Source organism: Xenopus laevis, chromosome 3L (assembly GCF_017654675.1).
Source record: "Xenopus laevis strain J_2021 chromosome 3L, Xenopus_laevis_v10.1, whole genome shotgun sequence".
NCBI classification, from domain to species: domain Eukaryota; kingdom Metazoa; phylum Chordata; class Amphibia; order Anura; family Pipidae; genus Xenopus; species Xenopus laevis.
Window position 1 is genome coordinate 161,072,284 of NC_054375.1, and position 12,895 is coordinate 161,085,178.

A 12,895-nucleotide genomic window follows, 5' to 3' on the forward strand; every position below is an offset into this window, starting at 1 on the left:
TCAAGACTCTCCAAATTAACGGGCATGGTGAAACACATAAATTTTGCCTTGTGACCAACTTTGACTCAGGCCGTCCACCGCCTCTGCCTCTTTGCAGGGAAACCTTGAAAAGAACCGGTGACACTTCCGGTTTTGTGGGGATGCCATCACATCTATCTCTGGACGCCCCCACTTTCTCACTATGTCTTCGAAAATCCAATCGTGCAGGCTCCATTCCCCTGGGTCCAACATTGTCCGACTGAGGAAGTCGGCCTTCCAATTTTCCTTCCCTGGAAGGTGGACCGCGGTCAACCCTTCTAGCCAACCTTCTGCCCACTGAAATAGTGGTTCTACTTCCTTTAGCAAGGACACGCTTCTGGTGCCCCCTGCTTTGCTAAATAAGCTACTGCTGTGGTATTGTCCGACATAACCTTTACTTGTCTTCCTTTCAGTAGGTGTGAAAAATATGTGAGGGCTTCTCTTATCGCTCTCAACTCCAGTAGATTTGACGGCACATTTTCTCCTTTCCAAGTGCCCTGAACCACTTCTTCGCCTATGTGGGCTCCCCATCCCATGCTTGACGCATCTGTGGTTAATATCACCCACTCTGGTTCTTCCAACGGCATTCCTCTTGCCAGATTCTTCCGTCTGCACCACCATAACAGGGTCTTCTTTACCTCCTGTGGTACGAACAGCCTCCTCTGTAAATGTAGATGAGGCTGCCTTACATTTCTTAGAAGAAACATCTGTAAGGGTCTTAAGTGCCATCTTGCCCATCTCACTATCTGTATAGTTGCCGACATGGATCCCAGCACTTTCAGACAATGATGCACGGACACTGTCTTTCTTTTCCTGAAATCCTTTATCAAGTCGACCACCTTTACTTGACGCTCCAAGGGAAGACTGACTAAATTTCTGTCTGTTTGAAACAAAGCCCCTAAATATTGTAGGGTCTGAGCGGGAATTAAACTGCTCTTGTTCCCATGGTTTACTATCCAACCGTGATCTAGCAAAAATTCCTTTACTCTGGCAGTCTGAATCTCTGCTTCTGCCTTTGATCTTGCTACCACCAGGAATGTCGTCTAGGTAGTGATACACCGCAAGCCTCCTTTCTTAATTCCGCTATGAGAGTAACCAATATCTTTGTAAACCCTCGGGGATTGGGCTAGACCAAACGGAAGACACTTGAATTGAACATGCACATCGTCTATTGCGAATCTTAGATACTTTCTGTGCATCTGTGCGATCTGGAACATGAAAAAATACGCATCTTTTAAATCTATGCTCGTCAGCCAATCTCCTCTTGAAAATGACTTGCATGATTGACATTAAGGATTCCATCCTGAATTTTCTCACTTGCAGGAATCTGTTCAGTTTTCTCATATCCAGCACCGGTCTTAATGCGCCTGATGCCTTTTTTACTAAAAAAAGTTTTCGAATAAAAACCTGTGTGTCTTTCTTGAGGAGAGACCAACTCTATTGCCCTTGACTCGAACAACGTGCTTCAAGTACTCCCTGGGCTATCTCTTTGCTTGACTCTGTCTCCTTGACCACAGACCTTATGAAAAAATCTCTTCTGGGTACCGGTCTTGAATTCTAGAAAAAACCCTGATTCCCACCACGTTTCGTACCCATGTGTCTCGAAATGGTTGTGCCCAGAACATGAGAGAAATCGGCTAACCTGCCACCCACCATGTTCTGGGCCCTGCCACCTTCATTGTCGACCGGAAGTAGATGGGGCTGAGGAAAAAAAATCCCGGTTTTTTTCGCTGCCCCTCTGGAACTTGGACGTCCTGATCTCCAAGAAGATTGCCTGGAATACTCTCTACCAGGCTTGTACTGTTTAGACGTCCTGAATGACTTATCCTTCGGTTTGTTGTAGTTCGTCTCAAAGCGTGGTCTTTTTGCCTGACTCTCTTGTGGCAGAACACGCTTTTTCCACCTGAGACCTTTTTAATAATTGCGTCGAGCTTCTCTCCAAATAACATCTCACCTTCAAAAGGCAATTGACACAGATTAGTTTTAGAAACTGTATCCGCTGCCCACGTCTTCAGCCATAAAGCCCTTCTGGCTGCCACCGACAGTGCCATAGATCTTGCCGAGAAATGCACTAGGTCTATCGAAGCTTCGGATATGAATTCTGTTGCCATTTTACAATCTGTCAACATCTCTAAAAGCTTTGGTCTCTTTACATTAGAAGATATCGCTTCTCCAAGTTCTGACAACCACACCTTCCAAAGCTCTAGACACTGAAGTCAGAGCAACAGCTGGTTTACAGGCTGCCCCTGCGGACCCAAAAGCTTTCCTTAGATTGAACTCTATCTTCTTCTCCATTGGCTCCCTGAAGACTGCCGCATCATCTACTGGAAGTGTTGTCTTCTTAGCCAGCCTCACCACAGCCGCATCCACTTTAGGTGGTGAATCCCAGGTTTTTGAATCCTGTTCGTCAAAAGGATACTTCTTGTTGAATTTCCCTGTTGTCTGAGCCCTTTTCTCAGTCTTCTTCCATTCTGACGCAATTATCTCCTTGATAGACGAATGTACAGGAAAGCATGCGGATTTCTTTTTTGATGATGGAAAGAGTTTATCCGCTGATGACAACTTTGTCATTTCTGTTGGAAAAGTTAGAGTCTGTCTGACTGCTCTTATTAACGGGTCAATCACCGCTAAATCAAATGTTGATTCCTCTTCCGAATCAATCTCGCCCTCCTCTGATCCTGCCTGAGAGAGGACGTCCGAGTCAAATGACAGATCTCCCTCAGATACATCTGAAAAAGACTCCCCCTGTCTTCCATGCTGGTGTCTTGGTCTTTTCTTAGTGCCTGACACCTCCTGGAATCCCTGAATAACTGCCTGTTTTATCACCGAGGCTAAGGATTCCCATTGATTTTCTTGTGAAACAGAGGACCCAGGTTCCTGTTGTTTCTCTGCAGAAATCGTTTTCTCTGGAGACTTGTCTTTTCTTACATCTGTGGCAGGAAGGCTGCATGAAAATAACAACAATGTTAGAAACTGAGCCCTTCATCTCTGCCATATTCTCTCTGACCTCATACATCACCTTTTCCCTTTAGGGTGAGAGGCTTTCCCCGTCATACCAGGTTCCATTGGAAAAACTGGTTAAGAGAATAGATAAAAAAGTAATCAGCCACTGGTCTTAGAATACAAGAAAACTCAGCTGATACCCCCCACGTACCTGTGTGCATAAATGCTCAGCTTAACTGATGGCAAAATGGCACCCACAGGAAGTGTGTATTGCTTTAAATAGGGCAGGTCAGACTCCTGCATAAATCAATGTTTTCCTTTCACTGACTGCCCCACCAATGAAATCAGCCTTCTCCAGGCTAGGACGCTGGAGTTTTAGCGCCAAAAAACCGCCTCCATACCTTCTTTTTCCCATTTTGAAATTTTTTGCGCTCTTGCCCTCATCCAAAATGGCCGCCGCGTCACTTCCGCCGCGCCGCGTCACTTCCGGTCCACGGCGATCTCCTCATTCTATAGTAAGCGGCGTGCAGTTAATGGCGCACTCCGTCTTCAGACTTCACCTGACCAGCCCAGCCGGAGGATCAGCCCCAAACATCGCCCAACACGGCCATGCTTCCTCCGCATCCCCCTGACCCGCAGACGGGAGGAGAGACACGGGCATGTAAGTAAGCCCCTGCTGACCCCTTCTCTGGGGAGCTAATATTAGGCCCTTACTGAATCTTGTAGTAGTCCTGTTTCTTCATCCAACAGGCTATCCTCTCCCTGGCCCGGACAGGACAAAAAAGACTAGGGGGTAAGGGAAGAGGTGGAACTTTTAAATTGATAGTGGGAGGTCCTGTCCGCTGGCCTGCAGGGGGAAGTTAACCCGTTGGTGAATGCTGACCATGGGTGACTTAGGGAAACTTTTCTGGGCAGCCTCTTCTCATATATACAAGGGTATATATATTTCTTAATGAACTGTTCCCAACTTTTTACAGTTGGTCCCAACCTGGATTTCCAATGTATGGCAATTACTTTCTTTGCGTACATACAAAGTACAGTTATTAATGTGCGTTGGGCACGGATCGGGGATATATCTTCCACCTGGTTGAGTAGTAGAACCCTGGGCTCCAAAGGAAAATGTCTGTTTTCCCTTTTATTATCTGTGTTACCGTTTTCCAAAACCACTTTCTATGTTTACCCACAGGTCAGACTTAATTTCATCTTTTCCAACAGACAAATAAGTTGATATCAGTGTAGGACTACACAAGTGTTTTCATGGGGTAAGAATAACTAATCCTTCCCTTGTGTCAAATTGTGCCCCAAAAACACCAGGCTTTCGCATTGGGGATGAACAACAAACTGCTGTAGCCTGCCAACGGCTTTGTCTTAGTTTTGGTGAAACTAACAGAATATTGTCCAGACAGTAGTCAGATATAATCTGTCAGAATAGCTAGACTTGTCTCAAGAACCTTCAAATAGACGTGGAAAGGCCAAAGGGTAGGCAAGTGAACTGTACATGCTCGTTACCTACATCGCTAATATTTTCTGTCTGGCTCACAAACTTGCACGTGAAAGTACACCTACTGTACCTTGGACCAAGATTAGCCAAGACCTTGGAGGTACTGCCAGAAATATGGAAGCCAAGGTTCCATCTTGAGTAAAACCCTTGGAGTGAGAAACCTTGTAAAATAAGTTGTAACCTTGTCCCCACTCTCAAAGCCTGGATGGGCTGATTCTCATTGGGACTTCCCTAAGGTTGAAGGAAAAGTAGTGTTCTTTCTACCAGTCTATCTTGAATCACTACACTTCACCAACAGAGACTTTCCCAGACCTTGGGGCCCCTGCTACCCCTCACTGGGTAGTTACCTGCAAATACCATCGGCATCCAAGCTTCAATGGAAAGTATGATGGGCAAGTGAAACAAGTCAGGTGGACATCTCAGACCCTCAGAGTGCAGACACTTGCAAGGACCCTTGGATGTGCAAAACCACTTTATGGAATAAATAAGATTTACACTATCGAGTGCTACCCATTTTCCTACGTTTCATTCAGAGAATAAAGGAAGGCATTTCCGGACTTAGATTTTTTTTTTCCTTTTAGGTAACACCCAACAATGCTTGGGCCTCAGAGGAGAACCACAAATTCTGCCCAGGATGGACTCAAGCCTTCAGTTCTTTCCATTAATTTCTTCCCATCACCATCTGTTGCCTACTGAATATACACAGACCCCCCACTTCCAAAGAACCACCACCCCCACATCTACATGAGCTATCCCGATCCAGCAAGTCAGAAGTGGAGAAGAGGCAGACCCCACGACTGTAGGACAGAGTCCAGGGAACTAGGTACATTTCGTGAACTCATTGGCTGTTCCAGACCAGTGAGCAGTAATCTCTCGCTGCTTGGTGGAAATGTATCCGAGCCTGTAGGAACCACTAAGAACTTGTATGGGAAGGAGAGTCAAGAGGGGCCCATGAGAGTCACTACAGAAGGACAAGGAACGGAATCTTCCATTGAAAAAAAATTGTGTTTTATTTACAAAAACGAAACAAATCTGCTACAAGTTACAAAGCGTATAAATCTAGACAAGATACATAGTGGGGTTCTAGGGCACCCTACAACCCGATGAGCAAGCCGACTCAGAGTCAGGCACACTTGCTTTTTGTTAATCTGGGGAATTGGGCATTTGAGTTAAAATTCCGCAATAATGCCCTTTACAAACTTCATTAACGATAAAAGCCCCCCCCCCATATCACATATTTGCCCAGCACAGCCAATCAGCTGCATTATTATAATAAAGAGGTTTAACAAGCACAAAAAATGTCAGTTCATTCTTCAGTCACACAAATGGAGTTGGACGCAGCACCCCAGTGTCCCTCCACTTCACCCCGCCAGGCACATTATACAGGAAGGGTCCAAACATGGCCACCTCGGGGTGGGGTACAACATAGCAAGCTCTGTCCAATCGGAGTTCTTCTTCTCCATTAAGTGCTGAATGCTGGGATGCAAGTGGAGGGCTGTGACCTGGATGTGTGCTGCTTGAATAAGGTGTGTAACAAGGTTTGCATGATCAGACATAGTCCCTTCCAGAAGATGGAACTTTAGACTTCGCTCCAGACTTGGGGTACCCCTTCTGGTAGTTATTCTTGCGGGAACATGAGCACGACAACAGGCCTCCTCCTATAAGAACCAGGAAGGAACCGGCCCAGCCAAGGAACACACCAGCACCAAACTCATACCTGATGGAGAAGAGAAACCTTGTTAGAAATACAAAGGAATCTGGCTGATGGACTGGGGGTGCTCCACTCACCTGGGGTGGAGTTAGGCAAGGGTACTAGCACTGGGTAAAAGTGGGGACAATTATTACTAGAGGGGACATATAGAAGTAGGCAATGGTGCATATCAAGACAATGGGCATAAGCCGGGGCACCTACTTGGTATTGATTGGCAGAAGAGGGTTGTAGAAATCCCGAATAATCTGATTGCCATACCAGGAGCAGGCAATGAGAGCTGCAAGACCTAGAAAAGAAGGAAGAAGAGTCCATCAATGATGGGGGTCAGGCTCCACATCCTAAAGAGGTTCTGTTAATCTCTAGACCAGGGGTCCCCAACCCCAACATCCAAGGGATTGATGAGCAACATGTACTGGTTGGGGACCACTGCTCTAGAGACTATATTCCATGCCAGGATTTCTTAACATCCAGCCTACCAAGGGCCAATAAAGAAGAGACAAGGGTGGGTCTGTACTTACCCCCAAGGAGAAAGACAAATCCACCAGTCATTGCAATGCGAGACTTTTTCACCTTATCATCTCCCCCACAGGTTGTGCATTTCATGCCCATGGTAGATACGGCAATTCCAAATATGCCCAGGATGATGGAGACCACCATGAGGGCCCGGGTGGCCTGCAGAGATGCTGGAGGGAGAGAGAAAGGAGTGTGAGGCAGAAGTTCTTCACCAAGGAATTCAACAGCTCTATCCCCCGTATAGGAGCCCCGTTACTATTGTCATAACCCAACACTCCCTGGAACCCCAAAGCAGCAGAACTAGGGACAATTCCCCCGTTCATAGGTCAGAACCTACGGTGTCACAATCAGGCCTCGGTAAGTGCAGAAAGTACCCGGAGCACATTCTTACACGGGACTCTACAGCCTCCGCCCCGGGACCTGCATGATCTTGTCCACAGAGCTGACACCCACAGCTGCCAATCACACCGTTCTACAAACAGTAGCACACACGTCTCGCCGATCAGAATTATTAAAATCACGCAACGTTTCGTCACACCTGGTACCTGGTTTTTTTTTACATTTAGCTCTCCTGCCCGTCCCTAATTTGCATATGCCGACTGGGATCAGTATTTAGCAGAATCTTTCACAAATCCCAAAATAGTAGATACAGCGCCTCACACACAGCTGATCTGTTATATGCCACCAACATATCCTGCAGTGCTGCTCAGTCCCTGCCCCAGTGAGCTTACAATCAAAGGTCTATCACATTCCCATCAGTCCCTGTCCCAGTGAGCTTACAATCAAGGGTCTCTACCACATTCCCATCAGTCCCTGCCCCAGTGAGCTTATAATTGAAGGTCTATCACATTCCCATCAGTCCCTGCCCCAGTGAGCTTACAATCTAAGGTCCCTATCACATTCCCATCAGTCCCTGTCCCAGTGAGCTTATAATTGAAGCTCTATCACATTCCCATCAGTCCCTGTCCCAGTGAGCTTACAATCAAGGGTCTCTATCACATTCCCATCAGTCCCTGCCCCAGTGAGCTTACAATCTAAGGTCCCTATCACATTCCCATCAGTCCCTGCCCCAGTGAGCTTATAATTGAAGGTCTATCACATTCCCATCAGTCCCTGTTCCAATGAGCTTACACTCTAAGGTCCCCATCACATTCCCATCAGGCCTAGCCCCACCCATCAGCCCAGATCCATGGGAAAGTCAAGTCAGTGACACGACTACATCCTTCTAGTGAAACATTCAGTAGCTGCAACCTGACTCCTCAGCTAGTTAGTTGCCGCAGGCTGCACTGGATTGAACAGCTGCCAAGCCATGAATGACTGTGAGTGGAGGGCTGTAAGTAGTTGAAAGAAGGAGCCGTTGGGAGAGAGGCAGCAGGTGTCTGTACATGAGCCAGAGAATCAGCTGAAGAATTAGGCAGTGCCAGGCAGGTGCCCCGACCTCATTTAGACTGTAAGCTCTTGTGTCTATTTCATTTACTAACTCAAACATAATTCGATGTACCTTAATCATTGCTGTATCAAAAATGACAAAATGTTTATATAATCCTAATATCTCAATTGTACCCTAACCTTTTAGTTTGTAAACTCTAATCTCTAGGTCCTTCTAACCCTATTGTATCTGTAATCCTTGTTTGTTATCCACCATTTATTCCCTGTTTGCTATAACTGCAGTAAAGCACTGCGTATCTTGACAGCGCTATATAAATAAATGATAACCCCCCCCCCCCCAGTCCTGGGCACACACCTGGGACAACTGACTTTATAGCACCCCCCCCCCAATCCTGGAGCAAAGATGGAGAAAAGACACATGAAGTGGCCCTAGGCTGGTGCCATTAGATTCTCAGCCCTGCGGGGGGCCCAATCTTGTTCTAGGAATGGAGAGAAAGGAATGGGCTCTGGGGGGGGGGGTCGGACTTGGACCAGAAATACAGATTTAGCCCCAACTGTCCCGGTGGTTCCCTGGTGGGAGCAGAATCCCTAGATCATAGAGGTGAATATTGGGCAACTTCTACACTCGTTTGTGGCTCCTGGGCTTGTACTCATGGGGCTAATGAGGGTCAATATGGAGTCAGAGACGAGGGTTTGGGAGCCAAGACATGGGGTCACTGTTTAAGCCCCCCCCATCACTTAATCAGCCCCCAGAATTCCAAGGACAACCCCCACTCATTGACCTTCAATCTCACTCCAACTGCCAGTGAGTCCCGACAGCTCCAGACCCTCGGCCTGACAGTTTGGAAACCACTAGCTGCCATGTATTAAACGAGGGGGAGATGAGGCTGTCGGGAAGGAAGGGAAAGGTGAGTGGGGAGAGAAGGGGGAGGGGAAACAATTCGATGGCAACAGGCAGGACAGGTGAGTTTCACAGAAACCAGGGGAGGGGGCAGGGATTGAGAAAGGTAAACAGGGGGAGGGGCTCTGCAGATTTCCTAGTTACCCCCCCCCGCCCAGCCAACACCCCTTCCACAGGGACTGAGACCAACTCTCCCAACCATCAAATATTCACAATAAATAACCCCCAGCAGTATATGAAATGTAACCCCATTGTACCCTGAATTTGTTTATGACTCCCTCAAAAGGTAATGAGGGGGACCAGCACCCCTACACCCCATGAACAGGTCTCCTACAGTATATAATCTACCTATACAATATAACATGTATACACTCTAAGGTCAAGTGTATAATATAACCCTAATACAATGTATAGAATATAATCAAGTATATAATAATAATATAATACAATGTATAGAATATAATCAAGTATATAATAATAATATAATACAATGTATAGAATATAATCAAGTATATAATAATAATATAATACAATGTATAGAATATAATCAAGTATTTAATAATAATAATATAATACAATGTATAGAATATAATCAAGTATATAATAACAAGATCATGTAAGGAGTAGGATGTAGTTTATATGTATAAAGCGGTGCAGTCAGATAACCCAGTGACCCCAGTATCAGGCCAGTATCAGGCCAGTATAATCAGCAGCAGATAAGAGACACCAGTGCAGATAATGAGAATAATAACGGGCGCTAGTGGGAGGGGAGACATGAGGGGGAGATACGTCCCTGCCTGGGGCAATAAAAGAGCCGATATGTAAAGAGAGAGGGTGGGGCAGGTAGGGAAGTGTAATTACCCCAGAGGGGGAGAGTCCAGGGAGAAGCAGTCGGACCGGTTTGGGGCTCAGGGTGGGGCACTTACCGTCCAGCTGTAATATGGAGTCATAGACTTTGCACTGGATTTGCCCGGTGCTCTGAGTGGCGCAACTCATCCACAGTCCCTGATAAATGGCCACGGCGGTGATGATCTGGTCCCCGGCGTACGAGGACATCTTCCACTGGGGCATAATAGTCGCTGCGATCAGTGCGATCCAACCCAACATCGCCAGCACGAAGCCGAGGAGCTGCAGCCCGGAGTTGGCCATGACTGGGGCAAGAACGAGTGTGTGGCCCCTGGACAAGAAGCTCGGGGATCTCTAGCGACACACAGGGGCCCAACTGCTCAGCGATCCACCACTTTCTACCAGCGACACCAAAAAACAGCCCGATCCGCTCCTCTCGCTCTCTCACCGATACCTGAGCCAGGTGCGACTCCTGCAGCTCCTATATCAGCACCGACACGCCCCCTGCCCCTCCCACCCGCCGTGACGTCACCGCCTCCGGCACCTGAGACACCGAGAGTGAAACAGTGAAACAGTGACTCAACTGAAACCGCTGACGTCACAGCCCCCCTCTCTCTCTCTATGTCATAATAATAATTATATACCCCTCTTATATATAATACATCTACCCCTAGTGTAACTTTATCTCATTAGCCTTCCCTGACCTTCTATCTACTCACTGTGTAACTTTATAGGAACATATATTCTACTCACTGTGTAACTTTATAGGAACATATATTCTACTCACTGTGTAACTGCATCAACATCATATCACTGTGCTTATGTCCATGACTTTATGTGATAGGGACCTTAGATTGTAAGCTCACTGGGACACAAACTGATGGGAATGTGATAGGGACCTTAGATTGTAAGCTCACTGGGGCAGGGGCTGATGGGAATGTGATAGGGACCTTAGATTGTAAGCTCACTGGGACAGGGACTGATGGGAAGGTGATAGGGACCTTAGATTGTAAGCTCACTGGGACAGGGACTGATGGGAATGTGATAGGGACCTTAGATTGTAAGCTCACTGGGACAGGGACTGATGGGAATGTGATAGGGACCTTAGATTGTAAGATCACTGGGACAGGGACTGATGGGAATGTGATAGGAACCTTAGATTGTAAGCTCACTGGGACAGGGACTGATGGGAATGTGATAGGAACCTTAGATTGTAAGCTCACTGGGGCAGGGACTGATGGGAATGTGATAGGGACCTTAGATTGTAAGCTCACTGGGGCAGGGACTGATGGGAATGTGATAGGGACCTTAGATTGTAAGCTCACTGGGACAGGGATTGATGGGAATGTGATAGGAACCTTAGATTGTAAGCTCACTGGGACAGGGACTGATGGGAATGTGATAGGGACCTTAGATTGTAAGCTCACTGGGGCAGGGACTGATGGGAATGTGATAGGGACCTTAGATTGTAAGCTCACTGGGACAGGGACTGATGGGAATGTGATAGAGAACTTACTAATGCTGCCCCCTGCAGGCTGTATGTGTATTATAGTAAATTCCCAGCAGTGTCAGAGTCTCACTATCCCCAGACTGTGTGCTGATTGGCTGATGAGTTGTGGGGAGGAGTAAGTGTAGAGAGGATTCTATTGGTCACAGTCTCACAACTCCTGTAGTGCCACACACACAATATACACACACACTACACAATGGGGCTCATTCTTGTCATTATTGGGGCCCCTGTGTGAGACACTCGCCCTCTCTCTCTGGAATAAATGATGACATTTACAGCAGGGGGGCTGGGAATTATACTGAGGTGCTGGTGAGGCTGAAGGAGCCATCTTGGAAATGGGCAGAAGCACAGGAGAGATGGGCAGCAGGGCTGTTACTAATGTTTGTGTGTTCCCTTGTGTTTGGGGGTTCATTCTGCCCAGGACATTATCTGTATGGAGTCTGTGTGTTCCCTTGTGTTTGGGGGTTCATTCTGCCCAGGACACTATCTGTATGGAGTCTGTGTGTTCCCTTGTGTTTGGGGGTTCATTCTGCCCAGGACACTATCTGTATGGAGTCTGTGTGTTCCCTTGTGTTTGGGGGTTCATTCTGCCCAGGACACTATCTGTATGGAGTCTGTGTGTTCCCTTGTGTTTGGGGGTTCATTCTGCCCAGGACACTATCTGTATGGAGTCTGTATGTTCCCTTGTGTTTGGGGGTTCATTCTGCCCAGGACACTATCTGTATGGAGTCTGTGTGTTCCTTGTGTTTGGGGTATTCTGCCCAGGACACTATCTGTATGGAGTCTGTGTGTTCCCTTGTGTTTGGGGTTCATTCTGCCAGGACACTATCTGTATGGAGTCTGTGTGTTCCCTTGTGTTTGGGGGTTCATTCTGCCCAGGACACTATCTGTATGGAGTCTGTGTGTTCCCTTGTGTTTGGGGGTTCATTCTGCCCAGGACACTATCTGTATGGAGTCTGTGTGTTCCTTGGTTTGGGGGTTCATTCTGCCCAGGACACTTCTGTATGGAGTCTGTGTGTTCCCTTGTGTTTGGGGGTTCATTCTGCCCAGGACACTATCTGTATGGAGTCTGTGTGTTCCCTTGTGTTTGGGGGTTCATTCTGCCAGGACACTATCTGTATGGAGTCTGTATGTTCCCTTGTGTTTGGGGGTTCATTCTGCCCAGGACACTATCTGTATGGAGTCTGTGTGTTCCCTTGTGTTTGGGGGTTCATTCTGCCCAGGACACTATCTGTATGGAGTCTGTGTGTTCCCTTGTGTTTGGGGTTCATTCTGCCAGGACACTATCTGTATGGAGTCTGTGTGTTCCCTTGTGTTTGGGGGTTCATTCTGCCAGGACACTATCTGTATGGAGTCTGTGTGTTCCTTGTGTTTGGGGGTTCATTCTGCCCAGGACACTATCTGTATGGAGTCTGTGTGTTCCCTTGTGTTTGGGGGGTTCATTCTGCCCAGGACACTATCTGTATGGAGTCTGTATGTTCCCTTGTGTTTGGGGGTTCATTCTGCCCAGGACACTATCTGTATGGAGTCTGTGTGTTCCCTTGTGTTTGGGGGTTCATTCTG

General features: G+C 47.2%; 2 protein-coding genes across 2 annotated transcripts; both read right to left on the reverse strand.

The window, feature by feature from the left end:
* Positions 1 to 1,685: 1,685 nt before the first annotated feature.
* LOC121401683 lies at positions 1,686 to 3,345 on the reverse strand. The gene is made up of 2 exons (XM_041587421.1): positions 3,038 to 3,345; positions 1,686 to 2,962 (listed from the first exon to the last, which is right to left on the reverse strand). The coding sequence occupies exons 1-2, from the start codon at positions 3,082 to 3,084 to the stop codon at positions 2,173 to 2,175; spliced, it is 837 nt and encodes a 278-aa protein (XP_041443355.1). The 5' UTR covers positions 3,085 to 3,345; the 3' UTR covers positions 1,686 to 2,172.
* A 2,103-nt stretch (positions 3,346 to 5,448) lies between these two features.
* cldn7.L (claudin 7 L homeolog) lies at positions 5,449 to 10,264 on the reverse strand. The gene is given in 4 exon segments (NM_001086240.1): positions 5,449 to 6,179; positions 6,375 to 6,459; positions 6,692 to 6,856; positions 9,903 to 10,264. Coding segments are annotated over 4 exon segments (642 nt in total). The 5' UTR covers positions 10,126 to 10,264; the 3' UTR covers positions 5,449 to 6,010.
* Positions 10,265 to 12,895: the final 2,631 nt, after the last annotated feature.